Raw genomic sequence first — 22,803 nt, 5'->3', positions numbered from 1 at the left:
TCATAATAAATCCCCAGATCTACGTCCTTCTACAGAACCTAATAATTGTATGATACAATATTGTTCTGCTCCAGGAAGACATCCAGGCCTCTCTTGAACCCCTCGACTGAGTTCGCCATCACCACCTCCTCAGGTGTATGTAAACTCCACTTTTTATATACGAACTGTACTTACACATGCTGCAGTTTGTGCTTCCTAATACATCTCCCAAAACATGTAGACATGTAGATATGTTTATATATTATGTATCAAAAAATATTTTCTGTAAATGCATCAGAATACACAGTGTATATATATATATATATATATTCTAACAATGAGACGGTGAAATAAGCGCTGCCATTCTGTCTGAAGAAAATATATTTGTCTCCCTCTACTGGTTGGAGAGAAAATAAAACGGCAACTTACATTATACCATGAAAATTAAAAATCTGTATAGGCTTTTTTATGTCGAAATTATCTTGTATACCCATACCATTCAAATGTCTGAGATTCAACAGGACAGTCATGAATTTGAGGACCTGTCCCAAGAGGTCGGTGGTATGTCATGACTTTAACTGCATCTGTGTCTTTAGATCACAGGTACAATTGAAAAAGCGCAAGAAACCGTCAGATCCCTTTTCCACATTCCAACTCAGTAGGGTCTTCTAGTCACATGATATTCTGAGGTTACACAACAGCAGAGACCAGCTCAGTGACAAGGAGCAAGAATGTGAAGGGACACAAAGGGGAATTCATACCGCGTGGGAGTGACTGTTGGGAATTCATGCTAAAGGGAGCCATTATGGGGAATTATTACTGTGGGGGCATTACAGTATGAAAGGAAACTGTGGGAGCATCATAATGTGGAAGACTGTGCGACCATTATACTGTGTGGGGGACTGGAGGAATCTTACCCTGTGGTACTGTGGAGGCATTATTCTATGGGTTGGACTGGGGCCTTCATACTGTGTGGGGGACTGGGGCGTCATATTGTGTGGGATCATCATACAGTGTTGGAGCATGATACTGTGTGGGGGGAATGTGCGGGAATTATACTGTGTGGGAGGAACATCATACTGTGTGGGGGGAATGTGCGGGAATTATACTGTGTGGAAGGAGCATCATACTGTGTGGGGGGAATGTGCGGGAATTATACTGTGTGGGAGGACCATCATACTGTGTGGGGGGAATGTGCGGGAATTATACTGTGTGGAAGGAGCATCATACTGTGTGGGGGGAATGTGTGGGAATTATACTATGTGGGAGGAGCATCATACTGTGTGGGAGCATGATACTGTGTGGGGGGAATGTGCGGGGGGAATGTGCGGGAATTATACTGTGTGGGAGGAGCATCATACTGTGTGGGGGGAATGTGCAGGAATTATACTATGTGGGAGGAGCATCATACTGTGTGGGGGGAATGTGCGGGAATTATACTGTGTGGGAGGAGCATCATACTGTGTGGGGGGAATGTGTGGGAATTATACTGTGTGGATGGAGCATCATACTGTGTGGGGGAATGTGTTGCAATTCTACTATGTGGGAGGAGCATCATACTGTGTGGGGGGAATGTGCAGGAATTATACTGTGTGGAAGGAGCATCATACTGTGTGGGGGGAATGTGCGGGCATTAAACTATCTGGGAGGAGAATCATACTGTGTAGGGGAGCATTATACAGTGGGGGGGGGGGAATGTGGAGGCACTTCCGTCTTTTCTCTCCCGTCGAAATCCATTGATTTTTGAAAAAACAGGATCCTGCAAATTTTTTTGCAGGATCCTGTTTTTTCCCATAGACTTGTATTAGCGACCGATTGTGAAGGATGGCCATCCGTTTCATCCGTCGTGCACTGGATCCGTCGGAAAATAGCGGTCCGTCGTGCAGCGAAAACGTTCAGAGGAACATTTTTTCTGCACGTCGGAAAATCGCTCAGCGACGGGTACTGCGCTGTTCGCCGTCGGCTATAATTGAAGCCTATGGATGCAGGATCCGTCGCTGACCGTCAAACACAGGAATCCAGTGGCGTATCCCATTTTTCTAGTCTGAGCCATTTTCAAGTCTGGGAAAAAGTCTCTCTCTCTCTCCACCCGCAGCGACGGAAGTGTGAAAGAGACCTAAAGGTACCGTCACACTCAGCGACGCTGCAGCGATATAGACAACGAGCTGACCTAAACTAGATCGCTGGAGCGTCGCTGTTTAGGTCGCTGTAGAGACGTCAAACACAGCAACTCCAGAACGATGCAGGAGCGATCCAGTGACGTAACGGCGACTCACTTCTTGTTCTCGCTGGTTGTTAGCTCCATGTCAAACAGCCGGAGTGCACCGATCCGACACACATCTAGGGGCCCTATGCTCGTTGCTGGCGTCGTTGCTTTTGATGTCAAACATGACGATACACGCCGACCTGGTGACGAAATAAAGTTCTGGACTTCTAGCTCCGACCAGCGATGGCACAGCGGGATCCAGATCGCTGCTGCGTGTCAAACACAACGAGATCGCTATCCAGGACGCTGCAACGTCACGGATTGTTGTCGTTCTCTTTGCAAAGTTGCTGAGTGTGATGGTACTTTTAGTCATAGAGATAGGCAGAGAAAGTCATAAACACTGAAGAAACTGGACAGATACTGGATGTGACAGCACAACAGTGAGGAAGATTAGCGTGTGAAGAAACGAGAAGAGTGTCATCCACGTTTTTCAGGGCAATTGGAGGCTTTGAAGGACTTTCAATAAGTGGCAGATTCACATCAGGAAAAATTTCCTGGAAGATTGAATGAACTGGACAAATTTGAAATTCAAAAGATTCGCTTATCTGAGTGAGTCAACCCTGTTTACAGCTTTTTAGCCTAACGATTGAACAGGGGGTGTCCCACAGGAATGACTCCTGTCCATGTGCTAAACATATACAGCATGCACGCACATATGGCATGTGATACAATAACTATGGCAGCTGTCCTGTAACGTAATGTCTTGCAATAGCCTTGCAGTTGGCTTAGGCGTTGTGTGATCCGTTCAAACCACATTGAGCTATACTTTCTCTGTCCAATTGTTTTTAATGACTGCCATCATAAGTAACATGAGACTGACATAAAAAGACTGATAAAAATCTGTGCTGTCAGCAAAGCCAATTCTTCGTGACCTTCATGTGTAATTATGTCTTGTTCTATTTAGCACCAGCATAGGAAAACCAGCCGCCTAATATCCGATGGCATTAAGGTTCAGGTTACAAACATTTGCATCAAAATTGCATGAAAACTGATGTATAATACTCTGCAGTTGTCACAATAACTGCATCGTTAAGTCAGATCTTCACAAATTTATAGGATATAAACAAAGGCACTCCTGTCTCTTGCAAATGGCAGAGCCTAGTTTATATAAAACCAGACATTCTAAAAAAAACTCTGCATAAAACACACACCGCTATGGGTGCCCTATTGTAGTTTTATAGAATTATATTGTTCAAAAGGCTTGTCCGCAGTGTGGGCCCACACTCAGAGGGGTCCACCCGGGCTACTGCTCTCCGTTCTGTGGAGCACAGGTGGCTTTAAGTCTGCACTCAACAGAACAGCAGGGTGATGGATTGGCCGAAACGGGGACAGCGTGGTGCGATAACATCACCACTCCCGGGTTTTGACGTCTAGTGTGTGCGCTGGCATGATGACATAAACACATGGGTCAGCCCGCACTTTGTCGGTGGACTTATCAGGATCTTGGATTACGTGAAGTTTTTCATTTTAATTAAAACTTGGGGTGTAACTATATGGGCATCATAAAATATGGGTAACTCTCAAAGTGTGGGGGCCCTCACATAGTGTGGGGACTACTTTGTGGGGCCATCATTCAGTTTAGGGCCTACCGATAGGGCCATCATGTGGTGTGTGGACTACTGTGGGGGCTATTATATAGTGTGTGTTGACCTCAAAGTGTGGGGCTACTGTGGGGCCATTAGACTGTATGGGGGCTAATGTGGGGGCCACTATACAGAATGGAGGCTATTATAGAGTGTGGGGGCAATTATACAGTACAAGGATTACTGGGGGGTCATTTTACTGTGTTTTGGGGGAGCAGTGGGCACATCATACTGTGTATAGGGCAGCTGTGGGCCCATCATACTGTGCATATATGGGAGCTGTGGGTTCATCATAATGTGTATAGGGCAGCTGTGGGCCCATCATACTGTGTATTTATGGGAGCTGTGAGTTCATCATACTGTGGACATACAGGTCCTTCTCAAAAAATTAGCATATAGTGTTAAATTTCATTATTTACCATAATGTAATGATTACAATTAAACTTTCATATATTATAGATTCATTATCCACCAACTGAAATTTGTCAGGTCTTTTATTGTTTTAATACTGATGATTTTGGCATACAACTCCTGATAACCCAAAAAACCTGTCTCAATAAATTAGCATATTTCACCCATCCAATCAAATAAAAGTGTTTTTTAATAACAAACAAAAAAACCAACAAATAATAATGTTCAGTTATGCACTCAATACTTGGTCGGGAATCCTTTGGCAGAAATGACTGCTTCAATGCGGCGTGGCATGGAGGCAATCAGCCTGTGACACTGCTGAGATGTTATGGAGGCCCAGGATGCTTCAATAGCGGCCTTAAGCTCATCCAGAGTGTTGGGTCTTGCGTCTCTCAACTTTCTCTTCACAATATCCCACAGATTCTCTATGGGGTTCAGGTCAGGAGAGTTGGCAGGCCAATTGAGCACAGTAATACCATGGTCAGTAAACCATTTACCAGTGGTTTTGGCACTGTGAGCAGGTGCCAGGTCGTGCTGAAAAATGAAATCTTCATCTCCATAAAGCATTTCAGCCGATGGAAGCATGAAGTGCTCCAAAATCTCCTGATAGCTAGCTGCATTGACCCTGCCCTTGATGAAACACAGTGGACCAACACCAGCAGCTGACATGGCACCCCACACCATCACTGACTGTGGGTACTTGACACTGGACTTCAGGCATTTTGGCATTCCCTTCTCCCCAGTCTTCCTCCAGACTCTGGCACCTTGATTTCCGAATGACATGCAAAATTTGCTTTCATCAGAAAAAAGTACTTGGGACCACTTAGCAACAGTCCAGTGCTGCTTCTCTGTAGCCCAGGTCAGGCGCCTCTGCCGCTGTTTATGGTTCAAAAGTGGCTTTACCTGGGGAATGCGGCACCTGTAGCCCATTTCCTGCACACGCCTGTGCACGGTGGCTCTGGATGTTTCCACACCAGACTCAGTCCACTGCTTCCTCAGGTTCCCCAAGGTCTGGAATCGGTCCTTCTCCACAATCTTCCTCAGGGTCCGGTCTCCTCTTCTCGTTGTACAGCGTTTTCTGCCACATTGTTTCCTTCCAACAGACTTACCATTGAGGTGCCTTGATACAGCACTCTGGGAACAGCCTATTTGTTGAGAAATTTCTTTCTGGGTCTTACCCTCTTGCTTGAGGGTGTCAATGATGGCCTTCTTGACATCTGTCTGGTCGCTAGTCTTACCCATGACGGGGGTTTTGAGTGATGAACCAGGCAGGGAGTTTATAAAAGCCTCAGGTATCTTTTGCATGTGTTTAGAGTTAATTAGTTGATTCAGAAGATTAGGGTAATAGGTCGTTTAGAGAACCTTTTCTTGATATGTTAATTTATTGAGACAGGTTTTTTGGGTTATCAGGAGTTGTATGCCAAAATCATCAGTATTAAAACAATAAAAGACCTGACAAATTTCAGTTGGTGGATAATGAATCTATAATATATGAAAGTTTAATTGTAATCATTACATTATGGTAAATAATGAAATTTAACACTATATGCTAATTTTTTGAGAAGGACCTGTAGATGCTGTTGTCACATCATACTGTGAATAAGGGAGCTATGGGCCCACCATACTCTGTATATGGGAGCTGTAGGAATATCATACAGTGTATAATAGAGATGTGAACTAATTATACAGTGTATAGGGCAGCTGTGGGTTCATCATACTGTGTATAGGACAGCTGTGGGTCCATCATACTGTGTATAAGGGAGCTGTGGGCTCACCATATTCTGTATAGGGCAGCTGTATGGGCATCATACTGTGTATAGGAGAGATGTGGGCCCATTATACCTTATAAAAGGGAGCTCTGAGGACATTATACTGTGTACAGGGGAGCTGTACATGGGGAGACTAAGGGAACATTATTAAATATATAGTGGGCACTGAATAAGCATCTATTATATAAATGTCTAAGGGGTACTTCCGTCTTTCTGTCTGTCCTTCTGTCTGTCGGCAACTTCCATCACGGAAATCCCGTGTCGCTGATTGGTCTCGCCAGCTGCCTGTCCTGGCTGCCACGAATAATCAGCGATGGGCACAGACCGGCTGAGAATTAGTCCCTCCCTACTCTCTTGCAGTCAGTGCCCGGCGCCCGCATACTCCCCTCCAGTCAGCGCTCACACAGGGTTAGTGCCAACGTTAACGGGCCGCGTTATGCCGCGGGTACCGCACTCTGTTAAAGCTGCTATTAACCCTGTGTGTCTCCAACTTTTTACTATTGATGCTGCCTATGCAGCATCAATAGTAAAAAAGAGGTCATGTTAAAAATAATAAAAAAAACTAAAAACCTGCTATTCTCACCTTCCGTCGTCCGCCGAGGCACGTGCGGCTGCTGCCATCTTCCGTTCCCAGAGATGCATTGCGAGACCGCTAAGTCATCTGGGTAATTTCACAATGCATCCTGAGAACGGAAGATGGCGGCAGCCGCGCGCGCATAGGCACAGCTTCGCTGGATCCTGGCGGGTGAGTATATAACTATTTTTTATTTTAATTATTTTTTTTAACAGGGATATGGTGGCCACACTGCTATATACTGCGTGGCTGCTATATACTACGTGGCCAGTGTTAGATACTATGTGGGCTGTGTTATATACTGCGTGGGCTGTGTTATATACTGCGTGGCCTGTATTAACGCATCGGGTATTCTATAATATGTATGTATGTACAGTGGGGCAAAAAAGTATTTAGTCAGTCAGCAATAGTGCAAGTTCCACCACTTAAAAAGATGAGAGGCGTCTGTAATTTACATCATAGGTAGACCTCAACTATGGGAGACAAACTGAGAAAAAAAAATCCAGAAAATCACATTGTCTGTTTTTTTATCATTTTTTTTGCATATTATGGTGGAAAATAAGTATTTGGTCAGAAACAAACAATCAAGATTTCTGGCTCTCACAGACCTGTAACTTCTTCTTTAAGAGTCTCCTCTTTCCTCCACTCATTACCTGTAGTAATGGCACCTGTTTAAACTTGTTATCAGTATAAAAAGACACCTGTGCACACCCTCAAACAGTCTGACTCCAAACTCCACTATGGTGAAGACCAAAGAGCTGTCAAAGAACACCAGAAACAAAATTGTAGCCCTGCACCAGGCTGGGAAGACTGAATCTGCAATAGCCAACCAGCTTGGAGTGAAGAAATCAACAGTGGGAGCAATAATTAGAAAATGGAAGACATACAAGACCACTGATAATCTCCCTCGATCTGGGGCTCCACGCAAAATCCCACCCCGTGGGGTCAGAATGATCACAAGAACGGTGAGCAAAAATCCCAGAACCACGCGGGGGGACCTAGTGAATGAACTGCAGAGAGCTGGGACCAATGTAACAAGGCCTACCATAAGTAACACACTACGCCACCATGGACTCAGATCCTGCAGTGCCAGACGTGTCCCACTGCTTAAGCCAGTACATGTCCGGGCCCGTCTGAAGTTTGCTAGAGAGCATTTGGATGATCCATAGGAGTTTTGGGAGAATGTCCTATGGTCTGATGAAACCAAACTGGAACTGTTTGGTAGAAACACAACTTGTCATGTTTGGAGGAAAAAGAACACTGAGTTGCATCCATCAAACACCATACCTACTGTAAAGCATGGTGGTGGAAACATCATGCTTTGGGGCTGTTTCTCTGCAAAGGGGCCAGGACGACTGATCCGGGTACATGAAAGAATGAATGGGGCCATGTATCGTGAGACTTTGAGTGCAAACCTCCTTCCATCAGCAAGGGCATTGAAGATGAAATGTGGCTGGGTCTTTCAACATGACAATGATCCAAAGCACACCGCCTGGGCAACGAAGGAGTGGCTTCGTAAGAAGCATTTCAAGGTCCTGGAGTGGCCTAGCCAGTCTCCAGATCTCAACCCTATAGAAAACCTTTGGAGGGAGTTGAAAGTCCGTGTTGCCAAGCGAAAAGCCAAAAACATCACTGCTCTAGAGGAGATCTGCATGGAGGAATGGGCCAACATACCAACAACAGTGTGTGGCAACCTTGTGAAGACTTACAGAAAACGTTTGACCTCTGTCATTGCCAACAAAGGATATATTACAAAGTGTTGAGATGAAATTTTGTTTCTGACCAAATACTTATTTTCCACCATAATATGCAAATAAAATGTTAAAAAAACAGACAATGTGATTTTCCGGATTTTTTTTTCTCAGTTTGTCTCCCATAGTTGAGGTCTACCTATGATGTAAATTACAGACGCCTCTCATCTTTTTAAGTGGTGGAACTTGCACTATTGCTGAATGACTAAATACTTTTTTGCCCCACTGTATATAGCAGCCACATAGTATATAGCACAGGCCACGTAGTATTTGTCTGCTATATACTACATGGCTCCTATATACTACGTGGCCTATGCTATATGCTATGTGGCTGCTATATACATACATACATACATACATATTCTAGAATACCCGATGCGTTAGAATCGAGCCACCATCTAATTATTGATATATGGGCCCTCATTATGACCATTAGAGGTGCACACGGGGAATTATTAAGGCTTAAAATGTGGGTACTGTTTCCTAGAGCACTTGCACAGGGCATTAATATTTTCTAGAAGGCAATTTTACCATTTAGAGGGCACAAAGGAGGCATTTTACTTTGTAAGGGGCACAGTGGTGGACATTATTATGTAGGACTATAAGAGGAACACTATTATTGTTTTTGCAGGTTGGAAATAGACGGGCTTGGTACTGGAAATGTGAGAAGTCAAATGTATCTTTGTTGCAAACTCTGGAGGACACTCATGACTGGAAGAAATTGTCATGTCGTCCTGGGCCAAATGGAAAAGATGGGAAAAGTGAACGACTTCATAAGAAAGAACGTCAGCTGTAAGTCACTATCTGTAACTGTACTGTAATCTCTATGTTCTGCAAGACTGCTATCCTTCACTATATGGTCACAGTATGATGGTAATATTAGGGTTGATCTTTGTATAGAGATTTATTTTCAGTAATGGCATGGTAATAGGGTGAGGTTCCCCTAAACCCACAATTAGGGAGCGCCACAGTAGTTGTAATCAGGGTTACCTGGTTAGGAGCCCACTCAGACATTTTGTCCTCCCGTACCTGAACTCCTAGTTACGCCTCTGCTTGTCCGGGAATATAATATTGATGATTTATTCTTCAGATAGGTGATCAATGTTAGACTTTTGGGCTACAACGCTGAGCACCACCACAAATAAGGTTTTAGTATCTGTGCAAACAGCCAGATGAAGACAGAACCGCACAGCTCAGTGTAATGTGTAGCTGCTGCTGCCAAGAGCTGCAGATCAGCTCCATTTCCCATAAACAAAGGTTGAGCTGCAGCACCCATCTGCAGCCGCTACATGACTGTGCTGTACCACTCTATTCATTGTTTACACCAGAGCTAGTAACAGCTAATTGGTATGGTGCTGAAGATAGGATAGGTCATCAATTTTATATTTAAGTTAAACCTATTTCACATGGGTGGATGATAGGCTGAATAAACATTCATAGTTACAGTGGGGGAAATAAGTATTTGATCCCTTGCTAATTTTGTAAGTTTGCCCACTGACAAAGGCATGAACAGTCTATAATTTTAATGGTTGGTTAATTTTATCATTGAGAGATAGAATATCAAAAATAAAATACAGAAAATCACATTGTATAAATTATATACATTTATTTGCATTTTGCAGTGAGAAATAAGTATTTGATCCCCTACCAACCATTTAGAGTTCTGGCTCCTACAGACCAGTTAGACGTTCCTAATCAACTCGTTACCTGCATTAAACTGTCTTACAGTCACCTTTATAAAAGACGCCTGTCCACAGACTCAATTAATCAGTCTCACTCTAACCTCTACAACATGGGCAACACCAAAGAGTTTTATAATGATGTCAGGGACAAGGTCATAGACCTGCACAAAGCTGGGATGGGCTACAAAACTATAAGTAAGATGCTGAGTGAGAAGGAGACAACTGTTGGTTCAATAGTAAGAAAATGGAAGAAATACAAAATGACTGTTAATCGACATCGATCTGGGGCACCATGCAAAATCTCACATTGTGGGGTATCCTTGATCATGAGGAAGGTGAGAGAGCAACCTAAAACTACACGGGGGGGACTTGAAAATGATCTCAAGGCAGCTGGGATCACAGTCACCAAGAAAACCATTGGTAACACATTATACCGTAAAGGTTTAAAATCCTGCAGTGCCCGCATGGTCCCTGTTGTGAATTCTGTTGTCGAGCTCCCTCCTGTGGTCGTGAATGGTACTTCGGTGAGTTCTGTCCGTGGGCTCCCTCTGGTGGCTGTGAGTGGAGCTGCTGCTTCTGAGGTTCCTTACACAGGTGACAGGGTTTATCCTTTGGTTTGCTGCTCTATTTAACTCCACTTAGATCGTTACTCTATGCCAGCTGTCAATGTTTCTGCATTGCTTCAGTTCGCTCTTGGATCTTTCTGGTGACCTGTCTACTCCAGCATAAGCTAAGTTCCTGATATTATCTAATTCGTTCATTGTTTTCTTGTCCAGCTGGATATCATGATTTTGTCTTGCTAGCTGGAAGCTCTGGGATGCAGGGTGGCATCTCCGCACCGTTAGTCAGTGCGGAGGTCATTTTTGCACACTCTGCGTGGTCTTTTGTAGTTTTTGTGCTGATCGCAAAGCTACCTTTCCTATCCTCTGTCTATTTAGTAAGTCTGGCCTCCCTTTGCTGTAACCAGTTTCATTTCTGCATTTTTGACTTTCATCTTTACTCACAGTCAATATATGTGGGGGGCTGCCTTTTCCTTTGGGGAATTTCTCTGAGGCAAGGTAGGCTTTATTTTCTATCTCTAGGGCTAGCTAGTTCTTAGGCTGTGACGAGGCGCCTAGGGAGCGTCAGGAGCGCTCCACGGCTATTTCTAGTGTGTGTGATAGGATTAGGGATTGCGGTCAGCAGAGCTCCCACATCCCAGAGCTGGTCCTGTTTGAGGTTTAACTATCAGGTCATTCCTGGTGCTCCTAACACCAAGGTCATAACAGGTCCCCTGCTCAAGAAGGCACAAGTGCAGGCCCGTCTGAAGTTTGCCAATGAACACCTAGATGTTTCTGTGAGTGATTGGAATAAGGTGCTGTTGTCAGATAAGACCAAAATTAAGGTCTTTGGCATTAACTCAACTCGCCATGTTTGGAGGAAGAGAAATGCTGCCTATGGCTCAAAGAACACCGTCCCCACTGTCAAGCATGGAGGTGGAAACATTATGTTTTGAGGGGTGTTTCTCTGCTAAGGGCACAGGGCTACTTCACTGCATCAATGGGAGAATGGATGGGGCCACGCACCGTAAAATCCTGAGTGACAACCTTCTTCCCTCCGCTAGGACATTAAAAATGGGTCATGGCTGGGTCTTCCAGCAGGACATTGACCCCAAAACATACAGCCAAGGCAACAAAGGAGTGGCTCAAAAAGAAGCACATTAAGGTAATGGAGTGGCCTAGCCAGTGTCCAGACCTTAATCCCATAGAAAACCTATGGAGGGAATTGTAGCTCCAAGTTGCCAAGTGACAGCCTCAAAATCTTAATGATTTAGAGATGATCTGCAAAGAGGAGTGGACCAAAATTCCTCCTGACGTGCGCAAACCTCATCATCAACTACAAAAAACGTCTGACTGCTGTGCTTGCCAACAAGGTTTTTGCCCCCAAGTATTAAGTCTTGTTTGCCAGAAGGATCAAATATTTATTTCTCACTGCAAAATGCAAATAGAATTATATAATTTATACAATGTGATTTTCTGGATTTTATTTGTGATATTCTATCTCTCAATGTTAAACCTACCCTTAAAGTTATAGAAGGTTCATGTCTTTGTCAGTGGGCAAACTTACAAAATCAGCAAGGGATCAAATATTTATTTCCCCCACGGTATGCTTACATATGCGGATGATTGCTGTTTGTAAATGTAAGTGTAAAGAGCACTGGTTGACCTGCTATATCATCCCATAACTCTCATTAAAAGAAGATTATAAGCTTGTGTAAAAGGACCCTAAAGGCCCCTATAAGCCTTTCTCTACCCTGACATTTTTTTCGAGGAAGAATCAGAAGGTGCGTATACACAGTAGACTGTTGGCCGATCCCATTGATATTTGCGGATTTGGACAACTTTAGTTTAATGGGTATTGGGAGCTTAAGTTTGGTTAAGAAGAATAAAGTGTGGTCTGTGTATTACTGCCGGTCTGTAGCGGTCGTTCGAGAGAAATGTACACTAACACAGTATAAATCATATCAAACTGTCATAACAATGACTATCGTATCTAGAAAGGGTTCAGATATAAATAATATTGCTAAATAAGACACTATTTAAGTGTTGGCTTAGCAGCTAAGCATAACAGTCTCTGCCCCATTCAGTCTGACTAATGTGCTTGTTGGTTGTCTGTAAAAAGACACGTGTAACCCAGCCATTGTGCAGAAGTGAGGTGCATTCGAATAGAGGGTTTGGGGATGAAAATAGAACAGAATGAGCTCCTTACTGAAATAGGGTGACAACTAAGAGAGCTGTCACACAGACAGCTCTCCAGCGACCAACGATCCCGAAGTCCCCTGGTAACCAGGGTAAACATCGGGTTACTAAGCGCAGGGTCGCGCTTAGTAACCCGATGTTTACCCTGGTTACCAGCGTAAACGTAAAAAAAACAAACATTACATACTTACCTTCCGCTGTCTGTCCTCCGGCGCTCTGCTTTCCTCTGCACTGTCAGCGCCGGTCAGCCAAAAAGCAGAGCGGTGACGTCACCGCTGTGCTTTCTGGCTGGCCGGCGCTGACACAGGATGCAGGAGGAGTGCAGAGAAGCACAGCGCCGGGGACAGACAGCTGAAGGTAAGTACGTAATGTTTGTTTTTTTTACGTTTACGCTGGTAACCAGGGTAAACATCGGGTTACTAAGCGCGGCCCTGCTCTTAGTTACCCGATGTTTACCCTGGTTACCAGTGAAGACATCGCTGAATCGGCGTCACACACGCCGATTCAGCGATGTCAGCGGGAGATCCAGCGACGAAATAAAGTTTCAGACGATCTGCTACGACGTACAATTCTCAGCGGGGTCCCTGATCGCAGTAGCGTGTCAGACACAGCGAGATCGTAACGATATCGCTGGAACGTCACGGATCGTGCCGTCCTAGCGATCAAAGTGCCACTGTGTGACGGTACCCTAACACTCCACTCTTATCAGATCATCTTTCTTTGAACCATTCCCACTTCCCTAGCTTCTGATTTTTTATAGTTTTTTTTATAGAGACTTTAATGTTTCCCATGGATTATAAGACAACTGGCCCAGTTTATATAGTAGGCCTTGTTGCTACGTTGCCTGTCAATGACTAAAAAATGACCAAAATGTAAACAGTCCATGACAACAAAAGTCATATTTTACTATAGAGTTGTACAGCCTGAGCGATTTGTTTCATAAATGTCAGTGTCTACTGAGGTCATCAGTGCAATGAGAATCTCCGACACACAGGACGTCAGAATACTTAACCGGAGATCCATTAATCTCAACCTTGATCCTTCTTGCACTGTGTGTCTTTGGATAAGGACATTTCTGAAAGATAAGGAGGACTTTGCTACATCCTCTTCCCATCCAAATATAGAATTGTATTACAAGGGATATGGCACAGGTTATGGTGGTAGGAAGGATGTATTAACCCATACTGCAGGAAGGTTTTCTGCTAGAGATATTTGCATGATAACTGTACTCAAATATGACTCAAATAAAACTCCAGTCTTACAAGCAAAAAGTATACACAAGTTTTTTCCAGAAGAAACGAAAAAGCACTGACCCATCCTTTAATCCCTTCACACCACAGCCAGTTTTCACCATCCTGACCAGGCCAATTTTTTAAATTCAGTATCACTTGACGTAATAACTCTGGAACCCAGTGATTCTGAGATGGTTTTTCATGACATATTGTCACCATGTGTGCTCACAGAATTTTATACCATTGGGCAGTGAAGAAAAAATTATTACATTTTTACCACAAAAATTTAGTTTTAGCCATAGATTTTCCATTTTCACATGGAGAAAGAAGTAAAACTGGTAACACAATTCGTCACACAATTTCTGCAGAACGTGGTATTACCCCATATGTGTCTGTACAGTACTACGTAGCCACATGGCGAGACTCTGGAGGGAAGAAGCGCTACTTGACTCTTGGAAAACAAATTATTGTAGAATAGTTTGCTGACTCCATATACAAAGTCCTTAAGTGCCATAAACGCACTTTCAAGTGACCCCATTTTTGAAATTACACCCCTCTGGGAATTTATCTACATGTGTAGTGACGATGTTGACTCCATATGTGTTTTCCATTAACAAGCAATAGTGGATGTTGCTGAGTGAAAATTGCAAATCTGCTGTTGTAGTGCCTAGTACATTGTAGTGACCGTACATTGCAACATAGTAACAGATTTTAAGGTTGAAGGAAGACTTTTAGTCCATCTAGTTCAACCCATAGCCTAACCTAACATGCCCTAACATGTTGATCCAGAGGAAGGAAAAAAAAAAACCCCATGTGGTAAACAGTAAGCTCCTCATTGGGGAAAAAAATTCCTTCCCGACTCCAGTAGTGCCCATACATTATGAACAGCTCGCGCTTCTGGAGACACGCACCCTGTAAATTAAGTAGGCTCTCATCATTATAGAAATGCCAAACGTGTGGATGCTAAATGTGTTTTAGGCACACCATGGAGCTCAGAAGAGAAAGGCATTTGGATTTTGGAATGCAGAATTCGCTGGATTTCTTTTGGGAGGTGAGGAACCTTTGTGCTACCTGTAACATGGAAGCCCCCTATATTTCTGTTAACAGATGATGGACCACATTGGGGACTTATGTTTTTGGTGGACTGAGCTGAAGTTTTACTGGAACATTTTACATAACATTTTGGATCACATTTATCCTGCGCTATACACTGAGTAATTGTATTGGGGTTTCCATCTAAGTCTCTGAATAATGTGATTCAAATAAAACCCCCAAGGGATCCATTCACTTTAATGAGGCAGCAGTTACTCTGGACTTGGTTTGGCCTCTGTTCAGTGGTGTCCTTTTCAGAGGTGCACAAAACTGTGGCAGACCGTGCTTTCATGCATGCTTAAAAAGACGGACTCCTCCGAATCATAGGACAGAGAGTCCACAGTGACTCCATCTGCTTCATTGTAGGGAATCTTCCATTGGGGGTTCTGTCTAAATCATGTATTTCAGAGATTTACATGGAAAACTCGATGTAAGCGCTCAGATTAGAGCGCAGGATAAATGTGAACCTTAGCCTTACTGTGGTCTTTTGGAAGCAGAATGAACAAATCAACAGCAGGTCAATAATTGATTCTATTTATTTTTTATACTATTTCTCGTTTGGTATAAGTGACAGGATGACTTTATTCTTCAGGTCGGTGCGATTACAGCAATACTAGATTTATTATGTTTTTTTAATGTTTGGCTGCAATCACACACTAAAAAACGCTTTTGCATCCCCATATTTTGAGAGCTATAATTTTCCTATATATCTTCCCTCCAAAGCCAAGAGGACTTGTTTTTTTCTGGGACGAGCTGATTGCTTTAATTGTTTTTATTTTTGGGCACATAACATTTTTTGATTGCTTTCTATTCCAATTTTTGGGAGGCAGAATGAACAAAATCCAGCAATTCAGGAACTGTTGTTTTTTTTTTTTTAAGGCGGTTCACCATGTGGTAAAGTTGATAAGGCAGCTTTTTCTTCGGGTCAGTATGATTACATCGATAACACATTTATATAATTGTTTTTGTTTTGGTGCTTTTACACAATAAAAACTATTTTGTGGAAAAAAAGAATTGTTTTTGCATCACTAAATTCTGAGAACTATAATTTGTTTATGTCTGCGCCTACAGAGCTGTATTGTGGCTTGTTCTTTGCGGGACAAGATGGTGTTTTCAGTGATACCATTTTTATTTCTATTCTGATCTTGTTTTATTACAGTTTTTGTTCAGCGGTATGATGAAAAAGCATATATTTTTGCCATGTTTTTGTTAAATTTTTTTAAAGGTGTTCACTAAAGGGGTTAACTAGTGTGACAGTTTTTTTGGTCAGGTCTTTCTGGATGCAGGGATACCAAATATATGTTGTTGTTTTTTTTTTATTTTTTTACATAAATATGTGCATTTATTGGTATAATATTGTTTCCATTGTTTTGTTCTTTATTTCGTAATTTAAAAAAAATATATTTTTAATCGTTTCAGCTTTTCTTTTTACCTAGGCCCGCTATGGGACTTTAAAGGGAACCTGTCACACCCCCCCCCCCCCACACCCCCAGGCGTTTGAAACTAAAAGAGCCACCTTGTGCAGCAGTAATGCTGCATTCTGAGAAGGTGGCTCTTTTAGTTATTGGTGCTGTAAATGCAGAAATAATCCGTTTTGTAATTTGTCCTAAATACCTTTCTTCAGTCCTGGAGGCAGGCCTTTCCCCCCCCTGCTGCACACACCACACAGCCGTCACTCAAGTCTTCTTGCACTCTTTTGTCATGCCTTGGGCAGGCGCAGTGAGCGCTGCCCGTCCTCTGTCCTCATATGCAGTCTCGCTGACTGCGCCTGTGCGGCCGCCCTGCCTGTGAATCCCAGCCCTGCAGTGCCTTCTGATTTATTCATACTACGGGGCTGGGATTCACAGGCAGGGCGTCCGCAGAGGCGCAGTCAGCTGGACTGCATATGAGGACAGAGGACGGGCAGCGCTCACTGCGCCCGCCCAAGGCATGACAAAAGAGTGCATGTGCCGGCTGATTTCAAAACAGCGCTGAGGAGGTGGTGCCTGGCGCCAAGAAGACTTGAGTGACGGCTGTGTGGCGTGTGCAGCAGGGGGGGAAAGGCCTGCCTCCAGGACTGAAGAACGGTATTTAGGACAAATTACAAAACGGATTATTTCTGCATTTACAGCACCAATAACTAAAAGAGCCACCTTGTCAGAATGCAGCATTACTGCTGCACAATTTCTCTGCTGATTTTTCTGGTCCATAATCCACCTTGCTTCATTATCTTTGCTTTTTTTCCATATGAATTCTAATACAAACTAATGATTATTATTTCCAATTACCGTAATTTGTTTCTGTGATTTCTTGATTTTGAAAACATGATACAGAGGAAACAACCAGTGGAAAACAATGAATCACTTGGAAATGTTTCTATTCCTAATGTTTTTACTATAATAATGTTATTTCTAAACTTTTACGCCTACCTTACTGATTTAATGGTAAAACCTCTGTCCAAGTGCCCTGCATGTAGTACCCTTGTCTTTCTTTAAAGGGACACTGTCACCTGAATTTGGAGGGAACAATCTTCAGCCATGGAGGCGGGGTTTGGGGGTTTTTGATTCACCCTTTCCTTACCCGCTGGCTGCATGTTGGCTGCAATATTGGATTGAAGTTCATTCTCTGTCCTCCGTAGTACACGCCTGCACAGTGCAATCTTGTCTTGCGCAGGCGTGTGCTATGGAGGACAGAGAATGAACTTCAATCCAATATTGCAGCCAGCATGCAGCCAGCGGGTAAGGAAAGGGTGAATCAAAAACCCCAAAACCCCGCCTCCATAGCTGAAGATTGTTCCCTCCAAATTCAGGTGACAGAGTCCCTTTAATTCCAGGTTTTTTCTTCTTACTTTAGAATAAATGCTGACAAAACTGGAATTTTTGGATGAAAAGGTTTCTGAAAGCTTGTATGTGAAATTGTCCAGTATATATGTGTAATATGTAATCAGTATTTTCCTGTGTCATTTGGTTGCCAATACCACCTGACTAGTACCGACTGGCACCATTTACTACTGTATACTGGTGAGATCAAGGACAGGCGAGATCTACCTGCCTAAAGTCTAAGGCTATGTTCACATGTTGCTGTGATTTTTATGCAAATTAAAAACTGCGTTTTACATTACCAGGAAAAGCTACGAGATTTCAGAACTTTCATGCACACACATTGGTTTTCCTGGCTGAGTTGGAAAACTGCAGCGTGTCACTTCTTTCAGCGTTTTTGCAGTGTTTTTTTTCACCCGTGGAAAGCACTGAGTAAGTGCAAAAAAGCAGCAAAAACACAGGTATCATGTTTATTATGCATTTTTGATGCAGAAAACTCAGGAACAGACACTAAACTGTATCAGCATGAAAAACACAGCAAAACTTGTTTTTTTAAGCAGTAAGCAGCTTCTTTACTGTGAAGAGAGCAGGTTTTGCCGGCAGAAAAAAATGCAACAAGTGAACATAGCCTAACAAGGGTTCATAACATATTAGATCATTGATTTTCACTGCCAATAATATGTCTGGATTCTGGGATAGGTTAAACTGGCTTGACTTGAAAGTGGCCCATTTGTGTTTGAGAGAGGGAATTTAGATTGAGCCCCATGGGTGACAGGGACTGTTGTGAGTAATCGCAATGTTTGTACAGTGCTGCAGATTATGTTGACGCTATGTAATAACATGATTATTATATAAACTAGATGGTGGCCCAATTCTAACGCATCGGGTATTCTAGAATATGCATGTCCACGTAGTATATTGCCCAGTCCACGTAATATATTGCCCAACCACGTAGTATATTGCCCAGCCACGTAGTATATTGCCCAGCCACATAGTATATTGCCTAGCCACATAGTATATTGCCCAGCCACATAGTATATTGCCCAGCCACGTAGTATATTGCCCAGCAACGTAGTATATTCCCCAGCCACGTAGTATATTGCCCAGCGACGTAGTATATTGCCCAGTCATGTAGTATATTGCCCAGCCACGTAGTATATTGGCCAGCCACGTAGTATATTGGCCAGCCACGTAGTATATTGCCCAGCCACGTAGTATATTGCCCAGTCACGTAGTATATTGCCCAGTCACGTAGTATATTGGCCAGCCACGTAGTATATTGCCCAGCCACGTAGTATATTGCCCAGTCACGTAGTATATTGCCCAGTGCTGCTGTTATATGGCTGAATAAAGATTCTTTATTGGATTACTACACCCGGTTGGAGAGCTGTTCTGTGTTGAAGTAGTATATTGCCCAGTCACATAGTATATTGCCCAGCCGCATAGTATATAGCAGAGCCACGTAGTACGGTATATTGCCCAGTCACATAGTATATTGCCCAGCCACGTAGTATATTGCCCAGCACAGAGCCACGTAGTATAGATACTTAAAAAAATAAATAAACATATACTCTCCTTCCGAAGGCCCGTTGAAGTCCTGCTATACTTACCATCCGCCGCCTTTCCCGCTCCTCGCCACACTCCCTGGATTGCTCCATTGCAAGCGGCAGCTTGCGGTCCCAGGGCTGGTGTGAGCAGGACCTATGATAACGTCACGGCAAGTCCTTGTCGCACACCAGCCCTGGGACCGGAAGCTGCCGCTTGCAATGGAGCGATCCCGGGAGCGTGGCGAGGAGCAAGAAAGGCGGCGGAGGGTGAGTATAGCAGTTTTTTTTTTTTTTAATTACTTTTAACATGACATATTTTTACTACTGATGCTGCATAGACAGCATCAATAGTAAATAGTTGGAAACATACAGGGTTAATAGCAGCGGTAACGGAGTGCGTTACACCGCGGGCCGTTACCGCTGCCATTAACCCTGTGTGAGCGGTGAGTGGAGGGGATTACGGAGCGGGCGCCGGGCAGTGAGAGCAGGGGAGTAGGGGAGGGACTAATCGGACTGTGCCCGTCGCTGATTGGTCGCAGCAGCCATGACAGGCAGCTGCTGACACCAATCAGCAAACGAATAACCGTGACAGAAGGACAGACAGACAGACGGAAGTGACCCTTAGACAATTATGTATACAGATGAAACAGTGAATTATTATAGCATTCTGTTGTTACTTTGCATCTGGCTGTTGATCAATCATCCAGTCTAGAGCTGACTATCCCATACATAGGAGCGCATGAGAGAGCTGCTGTCATACTCCTTTCCTAGCGGCTTATCTCCCGGAGAACAAAAGGTTGGGACCTTTTCTCCCCTGACATCATCTGTCAGAGGAGATTCGTAGGGCCCCATACACATTAGAACTTCCAATATCAGTGGGTTCATATGATGTTAGTCTAATGTGTACGGGGGCCTTTAGGAACTAATCCATGGTCCAGGTGTATTGAAGAAATACTAATTATGTAAAAAGTGCAATTGCTCAGTGATCATATTAGACCATGGAAGGAAATGAAATGAAGGATGGACCTTTTTTTGCGCTGCTGAAGACACCAGTAATGGATTCCACAGATGGTTAAGAAGAAGTCCAGGAGGCGATGTGTGGAGAATTGAAGTTTTATTGTCAACACGTTTCAAAGTTCACAGACTTCTTCATCAGGACAAAAGGATCAGGGAATACTTATTATGTGTGGAGGAAATGAGATTCAGCCAGCTAAGGTGGTTTGTCTCGATCAAGACATCTGTGAACTTCGAAATGTGTTATAAAACTGCAATTCTACACACATCGCCTCCTGGGCTCTTTCTTCACCATTTGTGGAAACCATTATTGGTGTATTTGGCAGGGCAAAAAAGGTCCATCTTCCGTTTAATTTCCATACAGAATACACTCTTGGATTCTCAGCAGCCTTTGTTTTGAGATTATATGGTGTACCTGCCAGGTGGGCACATCCCTGCACCTTTTGTTCTTCAATCATTTAGTTGGGTAAGAGCCTATATTTGTGCTGTTATTTTCCAGCTTTCCCATTGGCACATAAGATCATTGGCATAAAAACCACCAATAATGAGCGCCAATCAACAATATGAGAGAACGGTCAGAGCTAATCATGGACCATTTTCTCTTAGCAATGATCAGGAGAGGGGTATGATAATTCGTTCCTCCTGTCATTATTGTCAACTGAACATCTTTCGTTACATGAGAGGATGAGCTGTCAGCCATTGTATAAAAATACAATAAATGGCCTGAGTCCTGCTGATCGCTGGGCACGCTTACACTGGGAAGTAATTGGAAATCACCCTTTCAATGACCATATGTTCAGTCTATTGTCAGCTATAGGTTTCAGCTGAGATCTACATACCTGTTTTGTAGTTTGGAAGTTGAGATACTCCAGGCCACGTTTCCTCTGTTGGCGTCCCAATAACCTGCAAGAATTCATTTTACATTACTAACACTTACAATATCTTCTAATGCAGAAAAATTATGGCATTATGGGGACCTGACAAGTGTCAGAACGCACTGTCATTCTAAAGTATCACTTCACATTTTTTTTTAAATATACCGGCACTTGAAAATTAAAGTGAAGGAATCCTGCAAAACCTGGAAAGAGCAATTTCTCATAGCACTGTGTTCTTCCAATACACATTTTCAATAGGATAGGTAATAAATGTATTATTAGTGGGGGTTTCAGCTATGGGACCACCATTAATCACAAGAATGGAGGACCTGTGTCCCCATATAGATGGATCAATAGTGCCATAAGTGACCACTGTTTTATTCTTCATATAGTTATATAGACTGAAAAAAGACACAGATCCATCATCTTAAACCTTTGTCCATCAGTTTTAATTTATCAATCTTTAGATTATTTATAACTCAAAATGCATCTGTTTCTTAGAAAAGCATCCAGCCCTTTATTAAACGCTGTTATAGCATTTTCCATTACTACATCTTGCTGGGGGCATTCTACAATCTGACTGCTCTATCTGTGAAGAGCCCTTTCTTATTTAGCTGGCAGAATCTCCTTTCCTCAACACGTAATGTATATCCCCGGTCCTTTGTAAGTAGAACTAATATTATGTACCAATAAATAGGAAAAAGACACCAAAGAAGTAACCTCATTTATAAGTTAAGCAAATCCAAGTTTTCTAACCTCTCATTATAACGCTCATAGTCACCTGCGAGAAACTCGGATGAGTCTCGCACGTCAATACCCAGCTTGGTATGTTCAAGAAAAGCACATCCAGCCCATGAATGGCAGCGCTTCCCAGGACTCACATTCAAAGATGATATTTCATATTTTTTTATTTCATAACTTTTATCCCAGTCTCAGAAACTTGATTTGGGGTGTAGACCAAGTTCAGACGGCTTGGATATGTGGCTTGAAAGAGAGGGCAGAGTCCAGGATCACTCCAAGGCACCGAGTGTGTGGGACTAGGGAAAGTGAGCAGCCATTGACATTGATGGATAGGTCTAGTGGAGGGGCAGAGTGAGATGGGGGAAAGATGTTGAATTCTGTGATAAGGTGATAAGAAAGTTTCGGCTGTATCCAACCTTCCTCACATGTCCGATACCTGAGGAAGCCTGGATAGAACCGAAACACGTTGTGGTTTTAATACATTTTATTTTTATGGTGATTTCTTCACTTCCCATTTTTATTTATTGCTGGAGCACTTATCGCCTGGCTCTTTTACTGTCATGTCTATGGAAGTGGGAGAGACAAGCACACTAGATGGTCACCCATGTGCACTACCTCTTCATTCACCTGAAGGCATAGAACCCCCGTTCTTGGAATCCCTTCAATCATACATTTATTACCTATGGATGAATGATAGATGTTGCTTAAAGACAATTCCTATAAATCACGGAATATTAGTCTAATCTAGTTT

General features: G+C 43.1%; 1 protein-coding gene across 3 annotated transcripts in view; it reads right to left on the bottom strand.

Annotated features, from left to right (window-relative positions):
- The window catches only part of CDK15 (cyclin dependent kinase 15), a 265,773-nt gene that overhangs the window by 120,225 nt on the left and 122,745 nt on the right, over nucleotides 1–22,803 (bottom strand). For all 3 annotated transcript variants that reach the window (XM_069733568.1, XM_069733566.1, XM_069733567.1), the window contains one exon: nucleotides 21,276–21,339. In XM_069733568.1, coding sequence (XP_069589669.1) covers nucleotides 21,276–21,339 — 64 coding nt within the window. The remainder of the gene's footprint in view (nucleotides 1–21,275; nucleotides 21,340–22,803) is intronic.

Source organism: Ranitomeya imitator, chromosome 7, assembly GCF_032444005.1.
Source record: "Ranitomeya imitator isolate aRanImi1 chromosome 7, aRanImi1.pri, whole genome shotgun sequence".
Classification (NCBI taxonomy): Eukaryota; Metazoa; Chordata; class Amphibia; order Anura; family Dendrobatidae; genus Ranitomeya; species Ranitomeya imitator.
The sequence above is the reverse complement of the archived record's forward strand: the minus strand, read 5'-3'. Positions and strand labels throughout refer to the sequence as shown.